The following is a 21,013-nucleotide window of genomic DNA, read 5'->3' as shown; positions in this document are numbered from 1 at the left end:
GCGCCACCATGCCCAGCTAATTTTTTGTATTTTTAGTAGAGACGGGGTTTCACCATGTTGACCAGGATGGTCTCGATCTCTTGACCTCGTGATCCACCCGCCTCGGCCTCCCAAAGTGCTGGGATTACAGGCTTGAGCCACCGCGCCCGGCCTGAATTTAATGTTTTTATACAGTGAGGAAACTTTTTCTCTAATTGGGAATGATGATAGCTCTATGCCCTTACACAATGAAAAAGGCAACATTTGAGATTCTATCCCAGTCATTCAAGATGCATGGTGTAGTCTTTTAAAATAGATTTTTAAAGCACTTTTAAAGTGGCTATACACTAAGTGGCTATGTGTAGTAAGGCCTGCTTTAACATTATTAATTCACCCTTCCCTGAAAAAAATTCAATGCTGTAAACTGACATTGAGACATGACATCTAAACAGACATTATTGCCGTGCCAGAGTAAATATTAAATCACATTATCTGAAATCCTTGTGGGAATGGCCTTGCAATGTCAAGACCATGGAAAACTGATGTGAAATCAAGTTCATACAAATTTGACTTAGATCTTCAAAATAAAATGAATCTTTCTCATTGGATGTGTCCTGGGAAGAGACTACAGTAGCAAAATGATTACACAAGGATGGCAGGATGTTTCTATGAAGATAATGGAGATTAGAATGAAATGGATTCACTATTTCAAGGTATGACCACACTGATATAGCCCTTCAGCAAGCATTTTTCAAACTTGCTCCAAGAGATTCTTGGATGCAAAAATCAAGTAGGATGGGTTATGTGTGGTCCTTGTCATCCAAGGGCTCCCAGTTGAGGAAGTGATGGCCTTGAGAATGCATGAGTAGGTTTGCCTCTCACAAAGAGCACTTGTCACCTGCCTGAAAGCAAGAGAAGATGCTCACTGTGGTAGAGCGCAGAGGGGCAAAAGGCATTCTAGGCACAAGTGTGGTGGTGATTAGAAAAAAAAATATGTTCCAAGACTGAGAAATATTTCATATGCTGGACCTCAAGGAAACCTCAGGCAAATAGCAAGAGATACAACTGAAGGGCAGGCAGCAGTCAGGTCTGAACCATCTTTAATGACAGACTTCAAATGAGGTGCAAACTGATTAAGAATTGTGTTTCAGGGCTCATAGGGAGCAGGTGAGAGGGGAGGCCAGATCTAGGCTAACTTTGAGCCAGGCTGTGTCTCCCACAACAGCACTCTCAGATCAAAGGGCTAAGCCTGGGATGGTGCATTGTAGAAGTAACACTACATTCTGGCCCTACAATTTGAGTTGCATCACCTGCTGAAGTGGGGGGAAGGAGGACAAGGATTAAGATCACATCCTGCTCTTTATTCTTTGTGATTTGCACAGCCTGCTCAAAGTCTTCAGTTTGATTTCATTTGAGCCAGGCTGGGCCAATAACTGCAACTGGTTCTTGGACTTGGTCACCTTTCAGTAAGGCTCAGTCACACTCCCAACTTATCATGCACATACAAGGTCCACTGGGGCAACTGCCATCTTCCTGGTAACGGCAGGCTGCTCAAGATGTTAGCACACACCTGCAGCTATCCAGTGGCCCCCAATTTAGTAGTCACAGCTATCACAGGCTAATGCAACCTAACAGAAAATGTGGGCCTGGGAAGCTCATCATTACCAAAGGACTCACGGCCCAAACACATCCAATGTCCCCCCAAAACACCTGACTGAAGTCCCAAAAGTGCTCTTCCCAAGAATCTCTTTTTCAGAAACTCCAGCATATGGAGAGGATCACCCTGCTTCCTTGCCCTCTGCCCCAGTCCCACAACACATAACTGTCTCCACCTCTCCCTCAGCCTTCCCAACTCCTGTGCCACCCCAAAGATCCTGAATTGCTATCTCAGGCTACCATTTTCTGTCTTCTCTGTCACAAAACACCTGTTACAGGCAAGGGCTGGTCAGATGATTTAATGCCCTTACATTGTTGAGAAACAGAACCCCAAACCTCTTTCTGCTGGGTATTGTCACTTGTGCCCAGAGAGGGGAAGCACCCTAGAGAGTGCATTAAAAGAAAGCCCATGTCGAACAAGGCAAGAATATGCTTACTAAGCAGGCTTATGGAAGCCCAGATAAATCAGGGCCCTCCAGCACTCTCCCCGCAGTTACTTGGATGGTGTATGACAGAGCTATGTGTTCTCCACATGGTCTTCCTTATTGTGCAGCTTCACAGTCTAAGGTGCCAAAGCCCTGCCCACACAATGTCCCAAAGAGACCCTGCCATCAGGTGGGAACACAGCCATATCTTGGCCTGCCATAGAGCCTAGGCCATTTTAACTTCAGTGCCTTTCAAATTGAAATGAAGATAGCTGGGTTGAATACTACCGCATGGAGAGTTATTTAAAATCTCTAGCATAGTGACTCCAGTGAAATATAACCACACTGCCAAGTGCACAGGGCAATGCGACTCATGGGTGACTTTTACCTCCAGCTCTGCTATGCTGATAGCCCCTTTGGTACCATGATGATTTTCCAGCCATACGCTGCTTGTCTCCCCATACATGGAAATGTAGGAACTTTGGGAGATAGCAATGGGACCTTTGAAGGGAAATATATTGAGACACCAGAAGTGATGCCAAGCAGAAGGAGTGTTACAAGGTCTCTATGGGGCTCTGAGGTTTTCTTGCTTCCCCCAGAGACCACAGCACAGCACTGAGCCATGCTCCACAAGGCTGAGCCAAGAATGGAATAGAATGGAAGACTCTGCTTGGAATAGGGTCCTTCCAGCTGCTTGGAAGGCCGCCTGATGCCTGATAACAAAAGCCCCTTTTTGAAATTGTAAAGACCTTGAGGTCATTGTTCTATTCCCAGCAGCATATCCTGAGTGGGTCAAGGAGAAAGGGGTAGAATACTCAAATAAGGAAAGGGCCAAATTGGCATTCTTAGAAAAACACTTGCTTGGTCGTTAGCCATGATGAGTCATTTCTTGTCTTCTACCTCCCTCTTCTACTTTCACCTACCCTTAGCCCCCACTCTATGTCCCAGTCTCTGTTCTTATGACTTTTACGTTACTTTGTTTCACTTATTCTTTTAGAAAGTTGCACTGCTCTAAATCACTTCCTGGAGGAAAAATGTTTACTAAACAGAGAGAAGTTTGAATTTAAAGAATGCTTTGGGTTGGGAATCTAAAAAAAAAAAAAAAAAGACAGCAACATGAGGAAGTTGTGCTCAGAAAACCAGAATGAAATCAGAGTCAATAGCCATTGGAAGAGAAGCAGATGGAAGATGACATTTGAGAGATAGTTAGGAAAATATAAAGAGGAAGCACATGTCTTCTAATATTTGAAATAAAAGTATGAAAAAAGCATAATTCTGATATAGGGCAATTTAAAAACTACATGCTAATGAGTTTCTCTGCCTAAAAAGACCATAGGAGCACAAAATGAGGGGGAAAACAGACTGAACCCCAATGTCAAAGAAGAGCAGTGCTGACTGTTTTCTTCAGGTGCATTAGGAAGCAGAGATGCGCCATAGAAAATTCAGCTGTCAGCCTCACACCTAGTCCTACATGAGCAGAATCCTCAACAACCCTTGAATGAAATCATGGTGAGAACACATCAAGATTTATTTCTGGAAAAGAGCAAAGAATGAAACTAAAGGTGAAACTCTCAAAGGAGATATTGAGCTATATTCTTAGGAAGTGCAGACTTCTGTACAGTGCACACATCTGTACAGAGCCTTTCTCATGCTTGCATGATCTTTCCAGAACACTCAAAGTGACAGACCATCCAACTGTCTGTCAGAAGTTAGCTCAGCATGCAATTCTGACCATTCAACTAGATCCAGCTCAGCTGGACAGAGTCAAAGCCTGGCTGAGCTTAAAGGTGAAGGTTTCAAAAAAAAGAATAGTTGTCTACATACACATCAGATGGCAAGCCATTCACTCAAGGCTAAACTAACTCCCAGAGGATCCATTCTTCATGAAGGTTTGGGATGGATAGGAGAAAGCGAAGAGATCTGGGGAACAGGGATAGCTAAGGAAAGTAATGAGGAAGGTAGTAGTAAATTTTGTCATATAAATAATAACTGCAAGATGAGATCATGTCCAGAATGTCTTCTCTGCATCATTTTAAAAAGTTTAAACAAATATAGCACTGAGGCTGGGCGTGGTGGCTCACGCCTGTTAATACCAGCACTTTGGGAGGCCGAGGTAGATTATGAGGTCAGAAATCGAGATCATCTTGGCCAACATGGTGAAACCCTGTCTCTACTAAAAATACAAAATTAGCCAGGCATGGTGGCATGCACCTGTAATCCCAGCTACTCAGGAGGCTGAAGCAGGAGAATTGCTTGAACCTGGAAGGTGGAGGTTGCAGTGAGCCGAGATTGTGCCACTGCACTCCAGCCTGGGCAGCAGAGCAAGACTCCATCTGAAAAAAAAAAAGCACTAAAACTCTTGCTTTTAAATTTAAACCTTTAAAAAATTTTTTTAACAAATCACCTTTTTCATTTAAACAATTATAGCTCTGAAACTCATGCCTCCATGTTAAAGGAGTGAAGAATAGAACTTGGAAGTTATTAAAGACAACTCAGAATGCATTGAACAATAATAGTTTCCATTAGTCTTTGAGCAACAATGTCCATTCCTATGATCTTTGCATTTTCCAAGACTTTCCACTCTCTCCTTTTGCTCAAGACTTCAACCTTCATTCAAGGCACACATTCCTCCATCAACTCAATTCAAAAGATAAAAGAAGAAAGTGTTTATCTTATGTCAAATTTCCAATTTCATTTTGCTCCAGCCTGCTTTCTTTTCCAGTTATAGTTCTACCTGGACGTTTCTGAGTTTTCACTTTTAGAACAGGGTCAAAGTCCACTTCATCACACCTTACCTTTGATGCCCTGAAAGAGAAAGCTGTGGACTTGGTGTCTGACTTTGCCCGGTCTTGCAGCATTAGGCCTTGGTCCTCTGTCAAGGCCAGGTAGTGGCCTGTGGTGAGATGCCGGAGTCGGAAAGCCTGGCCCCATCTGATGTTACTGCCACTCCAGCTGAGCAGATGAAACAGACAAGAAATTGCATTTATACAAAAATGAGTCCTTTTCAGTATTTATCCTGTGCTTTCTTACATATGCTAGCAGACTTATAATCCTTCTGGTGTCCACCCTTAAGGGAAAATGGACCAGGATCCTGGCTTGCTGTAGGATTCCACATCTGCTTTCATCCCAGCAAGGTGCTCTTCTTAATGACACCAACAAGGAATGATCTTGAAAGCAGGTCATGCAACTGGAAGTCCCAAGTTTCCAATTTTTCCTCTCTCCACTGAAAGGTCTTGAAGCAAATAATCACAAATCAATGGTAAGCTTGTCTTTGAATGGAAACTTGTTTCTGGGAAAGCCTTTCCAAATCTGCCATCTGAACTAAAACACATTACTACCACAAAGAGTCCTGTCTTCAAAGGAAATAGTAAAATACCTACACAGGTTACACTTACCAAAGACAGACAATAAACGAGTGTAATAAATCAACACCGCATTATGTTAAAAAAAGATAAATTCTATGGAAAATAAGTAAAACAGTGAGGACTGAGGCAAGTGAGATCTCATATTGAATGCTGTCCTCTTCATGGTCCTTCATCAAAAGATCAGCATTCAGCAAAAATTACAGTAAGTGTTAGGGGACAAATTATCCACTGAATAATCATACTGAAAATTTATCTTTTTAAAAAATTTGCTCATATGCAAAATACTTATCTCTTAAGAATATGTTTAAGAGATATGTGTCAAAATTTAAAATAACTCTCCATTTTTCCCAACTTTTTGAAGCATCAATAAATCCAAATCACATTGATAAAAGGCTTAAATTCTTCATGTTTAGTCTCTCGGGAAATGAACAAGCAATCATAATGTAACCAGAAGTACGTATACATACCTATTTTGACCTCTTTAAAAGTTTATTAAGCAAGAATCAAGGCCTAATGTACTGAGAACAAGTGTGTTACTCTCAGATTTTTAATGGGTTTGGAAAGAGGATGCAACTGCCTCAAGCCAGTTAAGTGCATGCTTCTTAAAACCGATATTCCTTAAACAATCAGCTACCAATTTCTCAGAAAAAAACATGTGTGCACATGTGTGTATAGTGTAAGAGAAGTCCTCATATTCCCTTCTGATTGCCAGTGGATTATCTTCAGGACCCCTTGGGGGCATATACCCTGCATGAGAGAGATTTGTTTTGAAGATATGTTCAGGGAGAGGCTGAGCATAAATAACTAGAGGGAAAGGCAGAGAAGGAAAAGCAGAGGGCGACACTTAAGCCTCCTCTCTCATTTCAAGCAGTTTAGCTCTAGCCTAACTTGCAAACCCTCTCAGCCCAATAAAGGTCCTGCATTCAAAGTGATCCCCCATCAGTGGTTTGAAGTTAAGCAACCACCCAAGGTTATTCAAGCTTGTGGCTGGCAAGTCTTAGCCTTCTGTTCCTTCCACCAAGGGACAAAACTGTCTCTGAAAAGTTCTAGTAAGTACCTTTTTCTTCACAGCTACATTTTCAGTGAAGTTTACATGTTCCTCATCTTATGCCATCTTGACTACCTGTCTGTGTGCCATTTAAAGCTAACTGTCCACTGGGGACAACAAAACTACTGAGAGGAGAGAGAAGACTTAGTTGGGTTCCAGAGAACCTGTTTAAGAAAACAAATGGGAGAACTTGGATGGGTTTTGGTGGCCTTGTCTGAGCTTTTCTTTTATGGTCAGCTACTGCAAGCACAGGAGAGCAAGCTAGCCTCAGAGTCAAAACCGTGGCTTTGGAAATGTGTGTGTGTGTGTGTGTGTGTGTGATCGTTCTTTAAAAACAAAGTCATAGAAATCTCAGAACTTAGCTCTAGTCAAAGGACTTGTAAGAGTTTGTCAGGTGATGTGGAATGAATGGACTGTATTAGAAAAGAAACTAATCTTGAAAAGAGCACTCCCAGGCCCTCCATTACCTTATCCGAAGGGGTTCCACTCTCCACAGAGACCTGGCTCGAGTCCCAGCTCCCCCAGCTTCGTAGAATATCCTCCTGAGAGCAGAGTTGGAAATCAGCTCCTACTTGCATGACACTGATCAGCACCCGGGTTAAGAACAGCTCCCTGCGGAGGCTGTTCAGGAACCCAGCTTGTCTGAGCCCTTTTGGAGTCAGCAGAATACAAAGCCAGAATAAAAGGGAGGACAGTTTCCCAGTCTCTCTCTCTCTCAGGAGGGATCAAAACAGCTAGAGGGGAGAGAGCTGCTCACCACATCCGTATCATGGAAATTTATGCATCATCAGATATACAAGGAAAAGGCAGGAACAAGAACATCTCTACATCAGGAGTCACAATAGCCCAGTTACACAATGACGACAGACACAGAATGCTCCAGTTCCTTCAGGTTAAGCTCCTTGATGTAGTTTTGTATTTTAAAAAAATGTATTTGTACTTTAAAAGCATATATTTGACACCGTGTGAACTCATTTCCATCATTCTAGGACACTTGGAACAAAGCTTTATGCTCAGTTGTTATAGTATTCACGATTTTATCATTGTACTGTTGCTTCCTTTCCCATGTTTAGAATCTTTTAATGTGTTTTGAAATAAAATTTTTATTTTAGAAAAATGTTAGGTTTATGTAATAGTTACTAAAGATAGTCCAGAGAGTTCCTGTATAATCACACTCAGTTTCTCCCAATGTTTTCTTCTTATATTACCAAGATACATTTGTCAAAACTGAGAAACCAATACCAGTATGTCATTACTAGCTAAACTCAAGACTTTATTTGGATTTCAGCTTAAATTTTCCCATAAACGTTTCCTGTTCCAGGATATAATCCGGGATACCACACTACGTTTAGCAACCATGTCTCCTGTTTCCTCTGACCTATTATACTTTCTCAGTCTTGTGTTGTTTCTCATGACTTTGACAGTTATGTGGAATACTGGTTGGATATTTTGTGAAATGTCTCTCAACTTGGGTTTCTCATGTTTTTCCAGTGATTAACAGAGCCTCAGTTTTAAAATTTTAGATCACAGGTTATATAGAATTAAATAAAGTATCACAGTTTAAGAGCATGTCTCAAGAATAGTGGTCCCAGACTACCTGGTATACTAAATCCAACCAGTTTTTGAAAATCTTGTGACCTTTGATCAAAGCTGATTATTTAACTGCATTTACATTTACTAACTTAAAACTCTACCTCCACCATAGAGCATTTGTATGTATCACAATTGAATTGATCAAACCCCAGAAGAATCCTGATCTAGGCTTTAGAGACAAGAGGTCATCAACAGTGGTGAAAAGAAAATGTATACTTATTTTTTTTTTTTGGAGAGGTAGTATAATTATGTTTGATTCAAAATATGAACTTGGAAGTTAGACAGACCTGGGTTTGGATCTGTTAGCTGTGTGACCTTGGGCAAGCCCCTTAAACTCTCTGTGTCTGTTTGCTTATCTAATAAGGGTATTTACATCACAGAATGTTGCGAAAATTTAAAGTTTCTTTTTTTTTTTTTGAGACTGAGTTTCACTCTGTCACTAGGCTGGAGTGCAGTGGTGTGATTTTGGCCTGACTGCAACCTCCGCCTCCCAGGTTCAAGCGATTCTCCTGCCTCAGCCTCCCAAACAGCTGGGACTACGGGCGTGCACCACCATGGCCAGCTAATTTTTATTTTTAGTACAGACAGAGTTTAACCATGTTGGCCAGGATGGTCTCAATCTCTTGACCTCGTGATCTGCCTGCCTTGGCCTCCCAAAGTGCTGGGATTACAGGTGGGAGCCACCATGCCCAGCCTAAAGTGTTTTTAAAAAATGTTTAAAAAGTTTTTATAAATGTCTAGAAACATGCAGAGGAACACATTAATGGTATAGCAATACAATGAAACTCTGCATTAACAGTGGTTACTGGAAGGTGGGATTATAGAGGATATTTCTCAATCTTTCTTTAATGTACATGTTATCAGGAGATGCCCAATAAATATCAGCAAGAAAATTCAACATTGCTTTAGCATTCCTAACACCCCAGGTATCTCTGTACCAGGCCTAGAATGGAAATGATACTGTGCCAATCTCCTAGCCCCTTAGGAAAATTTGCTGAGATTCTCACTGATGCTTTTCCTTCTCTAGTGCAAGCTGAAAGGATCCCTTCAGGAGAATGGGGTGAAGTGGCTCACCTAGGTCCCAGGTTAAACAGTGCTGGAGTTGGTACTAGAAGACTCTCTACCCCAACATCTGAAGGATTTGTGAAGGTTTGTTCTTCCCTCCTGTGACATTTGGGCAGCTTACTTCATTTAATCTGACAAGGTTACTGAGGTTGAAACAACTTGTTCTTGTTCTCTAAAACAATTCCAAGGAGAGGAGTAGAGTGGGTGGCAAGCTGAGGTGCTTTTGAAAGCGTGGCTGACAGCTTAGCCTTAGCTTCAGTAAGTTAAAAGTAACTTATCCCAGGGTGTTTGACAAGCCAGAGGCAAAGCCAAGGTTCAGAGCTCAAAATGTCAGAGTGTTAATCTTGGGTTTCCACTCTGGGACAGTTTTTTCACATAGCCTGGCTGCTCTCAGGATTTACAGGGACTGAAAACGATTTCTTCTGGAGAGTCAGCACCACTGCCATGGAATGCCTGCATGCCTTAGCGGCTGCTGGAATCTTTCAGTGTGCTATTTCCTATTCTATAATGCTTCCCCAGATTTTGGTGTTCCTGGCCATCCTGGCCAGTTCTGAGGATTTACCTGACAACAGAAGACAAAGACAAGGCTCATCACTCCCTTTATGCATCCTGTTTTGGTTGAGAAACTAGTTGATACGAAAATTCGAGTTTCAGTGTGCTGAACAGCTGCTCACTTGCCCCAGTCTCAAACCCTTCATGCTTCCTTATAAAATAAGCCTTACTTTTATTGATAATTTTTTTTCCAAAACACAAATTAGAGCCTATGAAATCCTGGGCTAAAGAAAGGGCATCTTCATGTTTATTTAAATGACAGCATACATGTCTGTTCCAGTGTGCTCATTGTGAAAACTCCTCTCCAGCTACCTCACCCTCCCCATTATATCCTCTCAAACACTTGCTGAGGCTTTCCTTCTAAGCAGAATTTTGCTGAATTATTTGACAGGAATGTTCACCAAATGACTAACCTTCTAAGTAGCATAGTTTCTGCCCAACTGTTCCTAATTTGGCTCTAATTTTGATGACAGGTGTGTGCATGTGGGTGGGGGCATGCATATGGTAAATACTTTATTTTTCCCAAATTCCTATTGTTAAACGTAGAACAGGAATAGAAAGAATGAACTAGGAAAGTTCTGACATATTCTATCTTAGATACAGACAACCCTGCCAAACTCACAATATTTCAGTTCCTCATCCACCTGCAAACCTTCCCCTTGATGCAGCAGAATATGATGTAAGAGAGACAGTAAATGGGCTACTGTATAGCTTCAATATTGAATAACAGGCAAACCACAAGTGAACAGGATCACATGACAGGGTAGAGAATCCTCTGAAGGGAAATCAGGTCGAACTAACTTCCCGACTCAGAGATGACTATCAACTGCTGCACCAGTACCAGGAAGGCAACGAGTGAATGAAGCACAGCACTTTACATAGGTCTGTGCTTTATGTGTCCTAGGCACCCTTCTGGGTCACATCTGGTTCCTATGAAGAGGTATTCAGAGTAGATAGCAAGTAGGAAGAGACTCAGAACTCTAAGGGATACACATTGCCAATGGGTGCTTTCTAAGGTCCATAATAATACATTCAAGCTCATTGCTTCTGTGGGTCCTTGAGTACATCAAATAGTAAATGATCCCTGATGGAGAGTCAGCAACTCTGGCTTCTAGGCTTGCATGTGAAATCAGCCAGTGTGTGACCTTTGGCAGGAGCCTGACCTACATAATCTCCAAGATGTGAAGACTTGTGAGCCCATGTTTCTAATGAAGCAAGAGAAATGCAATTGACAAGGTTCCTGTAGGCATTACACAAAAGGAAAAGAAAATATTATCACTGGATCAGACTCACTGCTGTCCTAAATTCAATCTAGTTTAGACCTGAGGTTTGATTTTTAAAATATCAGATTTCTATCATTACAAGTGCAAGCTTTTTATGTTCTGTTCCTTTGATGACAGAATACCAAAACACTCTTTAGAATGTGTTTAAGACTTGGATTCATATCCTCCATCTCATGGTTTTGAAATTTTGAAAAGCATTCATGAAGAGGTCAAGTATAAGGACAAGAACACATCGCCCTCAGCAGCGCCCTCTAAATGCACCCTTGGCACCACCCTCTGCTAAATCCAGCTCCTGTCGGACATCATTTAGTTTCTCTAATGCTATTTAGTAATAAACAAAACCAAATCAATAAAGTCCACCTTATTTACTTAGCACATGAAATGGGAATAGAGATGATCTGGCTTTGAAGAGCCTGGTGAATAATTTGTTTAAGTGCAGAGCCAAAGAAAATGAAGGGATCTGGAAGCATTACAGAACTGTCTGCCTAAGTACAGCATGTGTAAAGAGCTCCTCCTGTGAGCAAGCTGAACTGCCATTTCTGTTTTACAAACTGGAACCCATGGCTGGAGGAAGGTGTGTCAATTTGCTGACACGTACAGAGTTCATCTGTGGCTAACTACAAATGTAAACTCTTTAGTTTACACTAAAGAGTTAAACTCACTTGAGACTGGAAACAGCTAGGGGAAGAACGAAGCTATTGGCTTACCTGTGCTGGGAATCATTCTGGTCTGTAGATGGTATTGTCAAACACTCATCATGACCGTGGAAAAGACGTACTACATGCCCACCAAGTAGGTATCCTGTAAGAGAATTATATTCTACCGTAAATGATGGGAAGTTTAATAAAGAGAATGGCATATTTAAAAAGGATAAATTCACACAGGTCCGAGGCAGTTACAGAAAATACTGAAAGAGACACATTTTGATAACTACATATTCCATGAATTCAAGCCTCAGGCAGAAAAGACAGGTAAGTCAAAACAATTTTAATGTTGAAAGTTAAATAGGGCTTCAGAGGTGAGCAAGTCCAACATCAAAAAGTAAGGTGAAAATAGTGTGTCAATTGATGTAATTAAAAATCAAAAGGAAAACTAAGTTGCTAATGTTAGGAGTTTCCAGTTGCTTAGGATATAAATACAACAAATACCAAATTTCTGGATTAATATCCACAATCTCACTATGTATGTTTTACAGACAAATCCAAAGGAAACTGCAGTCATGGGAAAGAAATGTGCTGGGAAGTGGGGAGCAGATTATTCTTAAGAACCTTTGGGAGAAGCCAACATTCAAATGCATTTAACAAACAGAACGAATCTCATTGCTACTCCTACCGCACAAAGGGAAAGCAGCATTACTCTCCAGCATCCCTGAGTGAACAAGTGTAGATGCTTTTACCAACAAGCACTTAGCTTTCAGAATAAGAAAAGAAATCTCAATAGTCATGGAGCTCAGAGATGGAAAGGAAACAATGAACTTCAAGGACATGATGATCCATTTGTCTTCAAATAAATGCTGAGCCTTAGTTAAAAGAACATAGTAGCAGGAGAGGGGCTCCAGTCTGAGATTTAACTTGCACAAAGAAATGGGACTTGTTATTCCTCTGAATTAGGAAACTCTTCAGGCTACTTTGTTCTCAGGAGACATATGAACTTAATATACCCAATTTCTGTGTCAGAATTTTTAAAGGAAAGAAAATCACATAATTAGATCATGTTAGGGGCTGTCTTAAGCTATTTTGGGTTCTGGATTAAAACACTAAGAATGGAAATCATGCCAGAGGAGAAAAGGGTATTATTAGTGAATCTTGTATAGTGACAGTCTGATATTAGTTCAGTTTTTTCACCTAGACAAGTTTTTCTAAAATTCCCTCAAATATTCAGAACTTTCCTTCCAATTTTCCTGTATCTTACTGTACTGATATTCTGGGTTATATTCTTTGCATTAAAAACGATTCATGATATACTCTAGGGGGATTCTTAACAGCTAATTTATTTAGAAAATTAAAGCCCTCCATGACCAAGCTCTTGATTAAACTCTCATTCATCTCATGATGGTGAAGCTATGCCCTATTTGGAGTTTATCCTTTACAGTTCTTGGGCTCCTTCAATCAATATCTTACTCACACTGAGAACACTGCCAAATGCTGGTGCATCACGACTTTTCGTAATTGAAATGTATCAGGGCCATAGTCAGGAAGGCAGCATCAGGATGAAGATCACTTATATTCTGAAGGTCTGAAGTGGGTTTCTCAACATGGATGCCGGAAGGACACTTTCTACAGAGCCAGATGACTCAAGCGATGAGTTATCCAGACGATATTATAAGGGCGCTCAACACTTTTATAATGACCTTTTGACATGATTTGCAAACAATCTCTACTTAATCTCCACAAGCCCTCTTAGGGGATCAAGAAATAATTTTATTCCTATGGTGAAAATAACAAACTTAACATGAAGAAGATTGAGTCAAAACCTTCTTGGGAAAGACTTAAATCCAGAGTTCCTTGATTCTTAATAGAAAGAAACTGGGCCGGGCACGGTGGCTCAAGCCTGTAATCCCAGCACTTTGGGAGGCCGAGGCGGGTGGATCACGAGGTCAAGAGATCGAGACCATCCTGGTTAACATGGTGAAACCCCGTCGCTACTAAAAAAATACAAAAAATTAGCTAGGCATGGTGGTGCGTGCCTGTAATCTCAGCTACTAAGGAGGCTGAGGCAGGAGAATTTCCTGAACCCAGGAGGCGGAGGTAGCGGTGAGCCGAGATTGCGCCATTGCACTCCAGCCTGGGTAATATGAGTGAAGCTCCATTTCAAAAAACAAAAACAAAAACAAAAACAAAAACAAAAAAGAAAAAGAAAAAAATTGACTGACAATAGACTTAAGAGGGTGGGTTAATTTGGGCACAAAGGAAGAGGGCTAACCATATCCTACCTTTTAAAGCCTTCCACCTATTCCCAAAAGAGTTAACAATTTGTCTTTTCTTGTGTATTCAGTTTAGCCATCATGCATTCTGAAACTGGGGTATTACCTGGACAACTCTCAGTTTTCCCTCTTTTTTCAAACATTGTAAAAAAGAAGGACATTCCCAGTTTGAAAATACTAGCCTTTAATAGGGCTAAAGCCTGTGACGAGTATTTTTAAAAATTCTGATCTTGCTGTAAAATGCCACAATATAACACAATAGCCCACAGGTCATTGACAATTGATTATTATTCTCAGCTGTGATATTACCTATGTGTGAAGTAAGGGTAGTACATTTATTACACAACTTGAAAGATGTGTTGACTTTGCTTGATTCCATGAAATATGCTGAACAATGTTGGATGACTTTATTTCCAAGGGAAAAATAATTTCACTTATTATGTTAAAATGGCCTTCCATAAATACAAGTAAAAACAAATGACCAAACACTTTTATGATAGAGGTCAGTGCTTCACCAGCATGGAGAGATGCGTAGGGAGAAATATAAACAATGTCACCTTCTTGGCAAATACTCTCTTCTAAAACCGAAGGTGCTGAGGTCTTTACACTTACAACTAGTAAGCAAACATAAAAATGTGGAAACTCAGGGAGAGAAGAAAGGTACATATCCCAAGTCCTGAATGCATGTAGCACTAAAATAATAGTGGGTTCCATGGTATTAAAAAATAAGTTCAGGGATGCTCATGTAACTGGAAGTTAGGACAGAAAGTAATCCATACTTTATTCAGAGAAAGAAATTCAAGTGAGCTAAAATCAGGCTACCTGTGTACCAAGATATTCAGGTGAGATCTGGGAAGTAGCAGAAAATGTCAATGTATATAGCACAAGAGAGGCAGGCTCAGGGCTAAATGCATATAAAAAAGCACACCTTCTTCGATGCTACTTCCTGAGCAGGTAGGATGTACATTCCACAGTGTTTGCATAAAGGAGGCATCCACTTGTATGTTACCATTTGATACTGAGAGATGCTGCAGCAGAAACAGAAATGAGACATCCTTTAAATCACCAGTCCAGTCCTGACAGAAACAGCTCACCTAGAACTTCAAGGATTAAATTTAATAGCCTTACTGTCATCTGGCTTTTTCTAGATAGCCTGTGGGAGATTTCTCCACCTGATCCGGAAGCAACTTCGAAGTGAGATACTTTATTCTGGGGTGAGTAATTATTCAGCTACAGAGATGACAGACATGTGTTGACTTCATGCCCTCAGCTGGAGCTGATTCAACACCAACTCATAAAGTGTCCAATCTTTATAGGTAAGGCAACTCACAAATGAGAAAAATTAGTCAACATTTGACCTAGGCAAAGTAAAACCTGCCTACAGATTTTACTTCATTTGGCTTGGTGAGAAGTTTCTCTGACATTTCTCTCATCTTCAGGCATCCCTACCCCCAGCCAAGTAGCTGATATAAAAATGGTGCTTGTCTATTACCCATCCCCAGCTGCAAAATCTCACCTGCATCTTCTACCCTCCGCAATACATGCCCTGAAACATTGTACATTTTCCTTCTCCAACATAAGCTTATTTTCCTGTATTGCATCCTTTCTTGCTTATTCTTCACTAAACAAGAGCTAAACAATGTAATAAATTCAGAATAATGGGAGATAATGTGCAAACAGTGCTTGGAGCATTTGAAAAGTTTGCTGGACACAGCACCATAATCTAGAAGAGTAACAGATCAGTTCCAGGTACCACGATTATGTGGCAAGGGAGAGTATTCAATCATTCCTCAAGTACAGCTGACCCTTAAACAACACGAGTTTGAGCTGCACGGATCCACTTATACATGGATTTTCTTCAGCCTCTACCGCCCTGAGACAGCAAGATCAATCCCTCCTTTTCCTCCTCCTCCTCCTATTCAATGTAAAGACGACAAGGATCAACAGCTTTAGGATGATCCGTTTCCACTTTATAGACAGTATATATACTTTCTCTTCCTTATGATTTCCTTAACATTTTCTTTTGTCTTTATTGTAAAAATGCAATATATAATGCATATATCATATAAAATGTGCTTTAACAGGCTATTTACATTATTGGTAAGGTTTTCTATTAAAAGTAGGCTATTTCCTATCAAAAGTAGGCTATTTCTTATCAAAAGTTAAGTTTTTAGCAGTCAAAAGTTACACTTTAATTTTTTATTGTGCAGGGGGTCGGCATCCACCTTTAACATTGTTTAAGGGCCAACTGTACATGTGTAAAAGCATCTTATTCTATCAAACCTGTTGTGACTCCGTTCTTCATGGCCATCTATTCCTAAAGGAAAAATTTCTGAAAACAAAATGCTCTTGTATTATGAGGTACTTACAAGGTATCTTTCAGAGGACACGCTGACAAGGATGAGGTCATCGCCAATTCGAACTTTCTCTCCTTCGGACCTCTGTTTGGAAGCAGGATGTATAGTCCACCAACAGGCTTCTCCTACATGAAGGCTCCTCAAATTAGTCATTGCTTCGCAGAAGCCAGCGTCCCTAATTTTGCCCCTTGTTCTCCTTCCTCCTAGGACAACCCTTCACGTGCACACAGCATGTGCATACTCCAGACCTCAACTTCTATTTGCCTCTAACTGTTCCAGACAGCCCCACATCTCCTCTTGACTATGTCTGTCATTGTCATTTTCCCTAGAGACAGATAAACAGTGTTTGGAAAAGAGTAATGGATACCAGAAACTACAGAAGCCTTTGAGTATTTTTAATGCATATGGGAAAAATGCCTTTTATAGTCTTTCAAATTTTTAGGAATTGACTTCAATCAAGAGTACCAAGAAAAAAAAATAAATAAAAAGAATCTATTTCATTGGTCTACTGAACACTTATACACTTTCATCTCTGTCTCCCTCTTTCCCAAAGGGATTTTTTTAAAAAAGGCTTACATCTGCAAAGACTCAGACAATAAGTGAGAAGCTGACAGCAAAGAAGATAAATTGATATTTTGGAAATAGAAAAGCAGGTGGATGCTTTTAGCCAATAAAAACTTAAAACCCAGGTCTTCGAGTAAGAAAATGGAGAAGAAGAAACCAGTAACAAGCCAATTCCTGCTGCAGAATGTCAAGAAAGTTCCTGGAATTGGAGGTACCAGCTATATGTGGAGGTTGTAGATAGGTTGAAAACAGGACTGGCGGTAAGCTTTAAAAGGACATTCAAATCCCTGATTCCTTTCCTTGCCCTGCACAGCCAGACCTGTCCTTCTCCACACTACAGAAGATCAGGAAGTTAGTTTATGGAAAAGCAAACCACCAAGGGTCTGGGTTTGGAAATACCAGGCATTGTCAAACAAAGAGGGAGATTCTTGCTGAAAACAGAGAATAATTCAAAGTTTACAACCTGATTAGTAAAACCCCAGTTCCTTTCCCTCCCACCCTCCACCCAGATTTGAGGATCACTCTTTAGGGAAGCCAAACTAGTTAAGATAAAACATACTGTGGTTAGAGGTCACCAGTGAAATGCTCAGTTCTCTGCCAGATGACCTAAAAGTGAGGCATAACAGACTGACAAGCCTCAGCCAGCTTCTAGTCAGCTTTTATTGCCTTGATCTGAACGCAAGTGAAGACCAAGGGCCACCTGACAGCTGAGGAACGTCTCTAACAGGAACTACAGAAACAAAGTGAAAAGAGAGGAAACGGACTTGGAGGAAAAAAACATTATAGAGAACAAAAGAAAACTAAAAAAAAAACAACCTTATAATTAATAATCTCAGAGATAAGAAGATAACATTTATGAAACATCTACATTAGTATCTATGAAGGATCCCTTCCAAGGAAAAGAAAAATACTCTTTGATCCTGAAAAAAAAAAAAAAAAAAAGAGGGTTGTATGATTAAGCTGAAAAATTCTTCCAGAAGGAAGAAGATGAAGAACTGACTAGAAATATCAGAAAACCAACCGAGAGGAATTCCAGAAAACAAGAACAACAAGAACAGAAAAAAACACAGAGGAAATTCACAGGAAAAGCTATGAAAGTTTTCTCAAAGCAGAAAAATGAGCATTTCCTGATTGAAAGAACCTAGAGTCCCTATCACAGTAGAGATTAGAAACCCACTCTAAGGTGCATTCCTGTGAGATATCAGAACAAAAAGAAGTCATGCCAAGACACATCGCTATGGAATTTCAGACACCGGGGCAAAAGAGACACTCTTAGCTGCTTTCACAAAATAAAAGCAAGTCACAAAGGACAAGGAATCAGAATGTAGACTTCTCAACAGCCAGACCATTGGCTAGTAGAAGGCCTTCAGGAAGCTAAGGAAAAAATATTTCCAATATAGAATTACAGTAAGTATGAATGACTTGTGAAGCTATATTTAGGAAACTTGCAGACAAAAATTTACTCCACATGCATCTTTTCTGTAAAAGTTACTAGATAATGTGTTGCACCAAAGTGAGGTGTAACCAAAGCAGCAAAAAATAAAATAAAAAAACTCTGTAAGATCAAATAAACATGGACTCTAGGGCAAGGCAGCGAAAATTCCCTGGATGATGGCTGATGTTTCTAAGATGATGAAACTGAGAGAACAGATCATGTGATTGAACCCAACCAGAGAGATCTTCAGTTCTATAGGAAAGTTTGAAAATTAATAAATGATTGGATCATAAAAAAAATTAAGCAAACAAGGCAGTTATTAACTATTGGAAAATCCCAAAGTAATATAATAAATTACCTGGTCAGAATATATTATGTGGCTTATTTGTAAGTAAAAGTTACAGTTATAGCAGTGGAAGTAGTTAATATTGATTAGATAGTTAAATAAAATAGAGGCAAATCTATTGGGAGGATGGGAAGAAAAGACAGGGAAGAGTGAAATAAAATTTTTATCAGGACATCAATAGATAATGCATAATCTAGAAAGAATTTTAAAAGGCATTGTATTAATATGTATATTGTAAACAAGTGGTAAATAATACTGAAAGAGTTGAAAGTAGATGCCCCAGAGAGACAGGTGACCAGAGCAGGGAGGGCAAGAGTCTGATGTTTATAATAAGCTCAGGAGCACTATTTATCTCTTTAAACTGTGTGTATTAGTTCAATTAAAGTAAACACGACAGGAGAAAGAGGTTGATCTCTACATTTGAAGGGGGAAATGTTGTATACATCTTTAATGTTGTCTGAGGACCACTGTAGGGTGTCCAGGATGAAGGGGGTCCTGAAGTGGAACACACAGAAAGAGTATTTTGTCTTCCTGCCCTCTCCCACATTCTGGAGCCAGGGATGGAGCTGTCCCTGAAGCAACAGGATGGGCCAGCCCACAACTCTAAAATATAAAATAACGCTTTTAGTGTGGTTATCCATTTCTTTCTTCCAAAGTCTAAATTCTAAAGCTATGTCTAAATCCTAAAAGCAAAGCAATTAAACAACTTTATAAGGTGACCAGAATAAGTTCAAGTAATTTTATCCAAAATCAAGGGTAAAATGATCAACAATCCCATGTGAAGTGTGAGAATGTATAATTCAATGTGTTGGGGGAAAAAATTCTAGAATTGCTCAAGAAACTGCCCCCAAACTTTCTTCTCATATTCTCCTATAGCTTCAACTCCACTACTGGGCAGTTTAGTTGTTTACAACTCTGAAGGGGTTTCTAAGCCAGAAGTGTGTTCAGAGAACTAGCCAGGCAGGAACAGGATACCCTTCTGTAGGATTCCGCGTGAACCTCATTCTGCAGTGAGGAGAATCCCCTGGTAATGCCAAACCTCATCTGAGCTGGAGGTGCATCCTCCTCGTCCCTTACGAACAACAGTAGCTTTCTTCAGAGTTTGGGTGAGAGAGTCAAGTCAAGCCTTTTCTCCCTGTCTCCGGCCACAGGTAGCTTCTCATCAGCCAACTTGAACTTGGGCTAGCTCTATTGTCTGCCTTATCTGTCAACAGAACTCACACCTAGTGTGATTTTAGAAATTTTTAAAGACTGCTGAAAGGAGTAATATTGTCTGCTGCTGCTTCACATGATTTTTACTGGAGGTTCTAACAATTAAAATAATTATCTGAACACTTGGCTGGATAGTGGTATTTCTCAATTTTTTTTCCAATCTCAAAAAGTATCAAGTCATTTTACTGATATAAATAGTGACCATATATGACTTTTGTGATTATATTCTTCAAGATTGACAGTTGGTCTATATTTAGAAACCGTTGTATATTCAGAGAGTGTGGCACTTCACTCACTTTGTAATTTTCAGCAAGGTTGACAACACCTTAGAGGAAATTATATTTTAAGACTAACACTTTGGCTGAAAACAAAGAAATCTTAAATCAAATTCAAATCTAATCTTATTTTAGGGAAAAAAACCATAATGGGCAAAGGCAGGGCCACTTTTTTGCTTGGTACAAAAACAGGAAGAGGAAGAAAGGAGAAAAAGGATCCCTCAGGTACTCTTAGGACACCATTGTGCAAGATGTGGAAACAGGAGGTAGGCATGGTTTGGATGCTGCATTTTTTTTCTAAATCTACAAAATTAGACAACCTGGATGCTTCCATTATGAACTGACCTAGCTTTAGAATAACAACATAGACTTTTGTCTTTCTTTGGCTACCCAACATCGAAGCTCTCTTCCTATTTAAGGGAAAACGTCATACTATAGACTATATTCAAATTAGACTCCTCCTGCAGCATGCCCTAACCTTGTTTTCTCTTCCTTGGTCTCTGTTCCTACCCAATTTCCAAGCCTCAGGCTCCAGTTTTAGTGCATCCTTCTAGTAAATTCTTATTCTTACTGAGTTAACCTGAATCAGGTTGTCTTGTTTGCAACAGAGAATCCTGATCCAACCTCAAAATGGAGCAGAAATTCCACATGTAATGCCCTTGATGGTCAGGTTGTTCATGAATATTTTTAGCCACAGGGAGCACCCTGTATCCCAAGGCCAGCTGTTCTTCTGCTCATTAACTGCAGATGTTCCAAAGTAGTTTTCATCATTGACGTGAAATGTGCCTCAACTCCTACCCACTGCCCTGTTGGTCTTTGGAAGAACCTCAGCAAGTCAGCATCTTGTTTGATACTGTAACTTTGACGATCTGTAGATTGTTATCTTAATCCTCCCTCTGTTCTTTGTTTCTGGTTTCCAGTGAGAACCTGTGTCA

The 21,013-nt window shown here is 40.2% G+C and overlaps 1 protein-coding gene across 16 annotated transcripts in view; it reads right to left on the bottom strand.

Moving 5' to 3' along the window:
* RYR3 (ryanodine receptor 3) overlaps window positions 1-21,013 on the bottom strand; it is a 553,391-nt gene that overhangs the window by 313,940 nt on the left and 218,438 nt on the right. For all 16 annotated transcript variants that reach the window (XR_004263777.1, XM_032261324.1, XM_032261337.1 and 13 more), the window contains 5 exons: window positions 16,259-16,371; window positions 14,818-14,917; window positions 11,674-11,767; window positions 6,941-7,015; window positions 4,856-5,012 (listed from right to left, as the gene is read on the bottom strand). Coding sequence is in view for 15 of the 16 variants with exons in the window: in XM_032261324.1 (XP_032117215.1) it covers window positions 4,856-5,012; window positions 6,941-7,015; window positions 11,674-11,767; window positions 14,818-14,917; window positions 16,259-16,371 (539 nt within the window). In the remaining variant the exon portion in view is untranslated. The remainder of the gene's footprint in view (window positions 1-4,855; window positions 5,013-6,940; window positions 7,016-11,673; window positions 11,768-14,817; window positions 14,918-16,258; window positions 16,372-21,013) is intronic.

The sequence above is a fragment of the Sapajus apella genome, unplaced genomic scaffold (genome assembly GCF_009761245.1).
Source record: "Sapajus apella isolate SASKATOON/1434 unplaced genomic scaffold, GSC_monkey_1.0 scaffold122, whole genome shotgun sequence".
Taxonomy (NCBI): Eukaryota; Metazoa; Chordata; class Mammalia; order Primates; family Cebidae; genus Sapajus; species Sapajus apella.
This window is presented reverse-complemented; position numbering and strand designations above follow the sequence as displayed.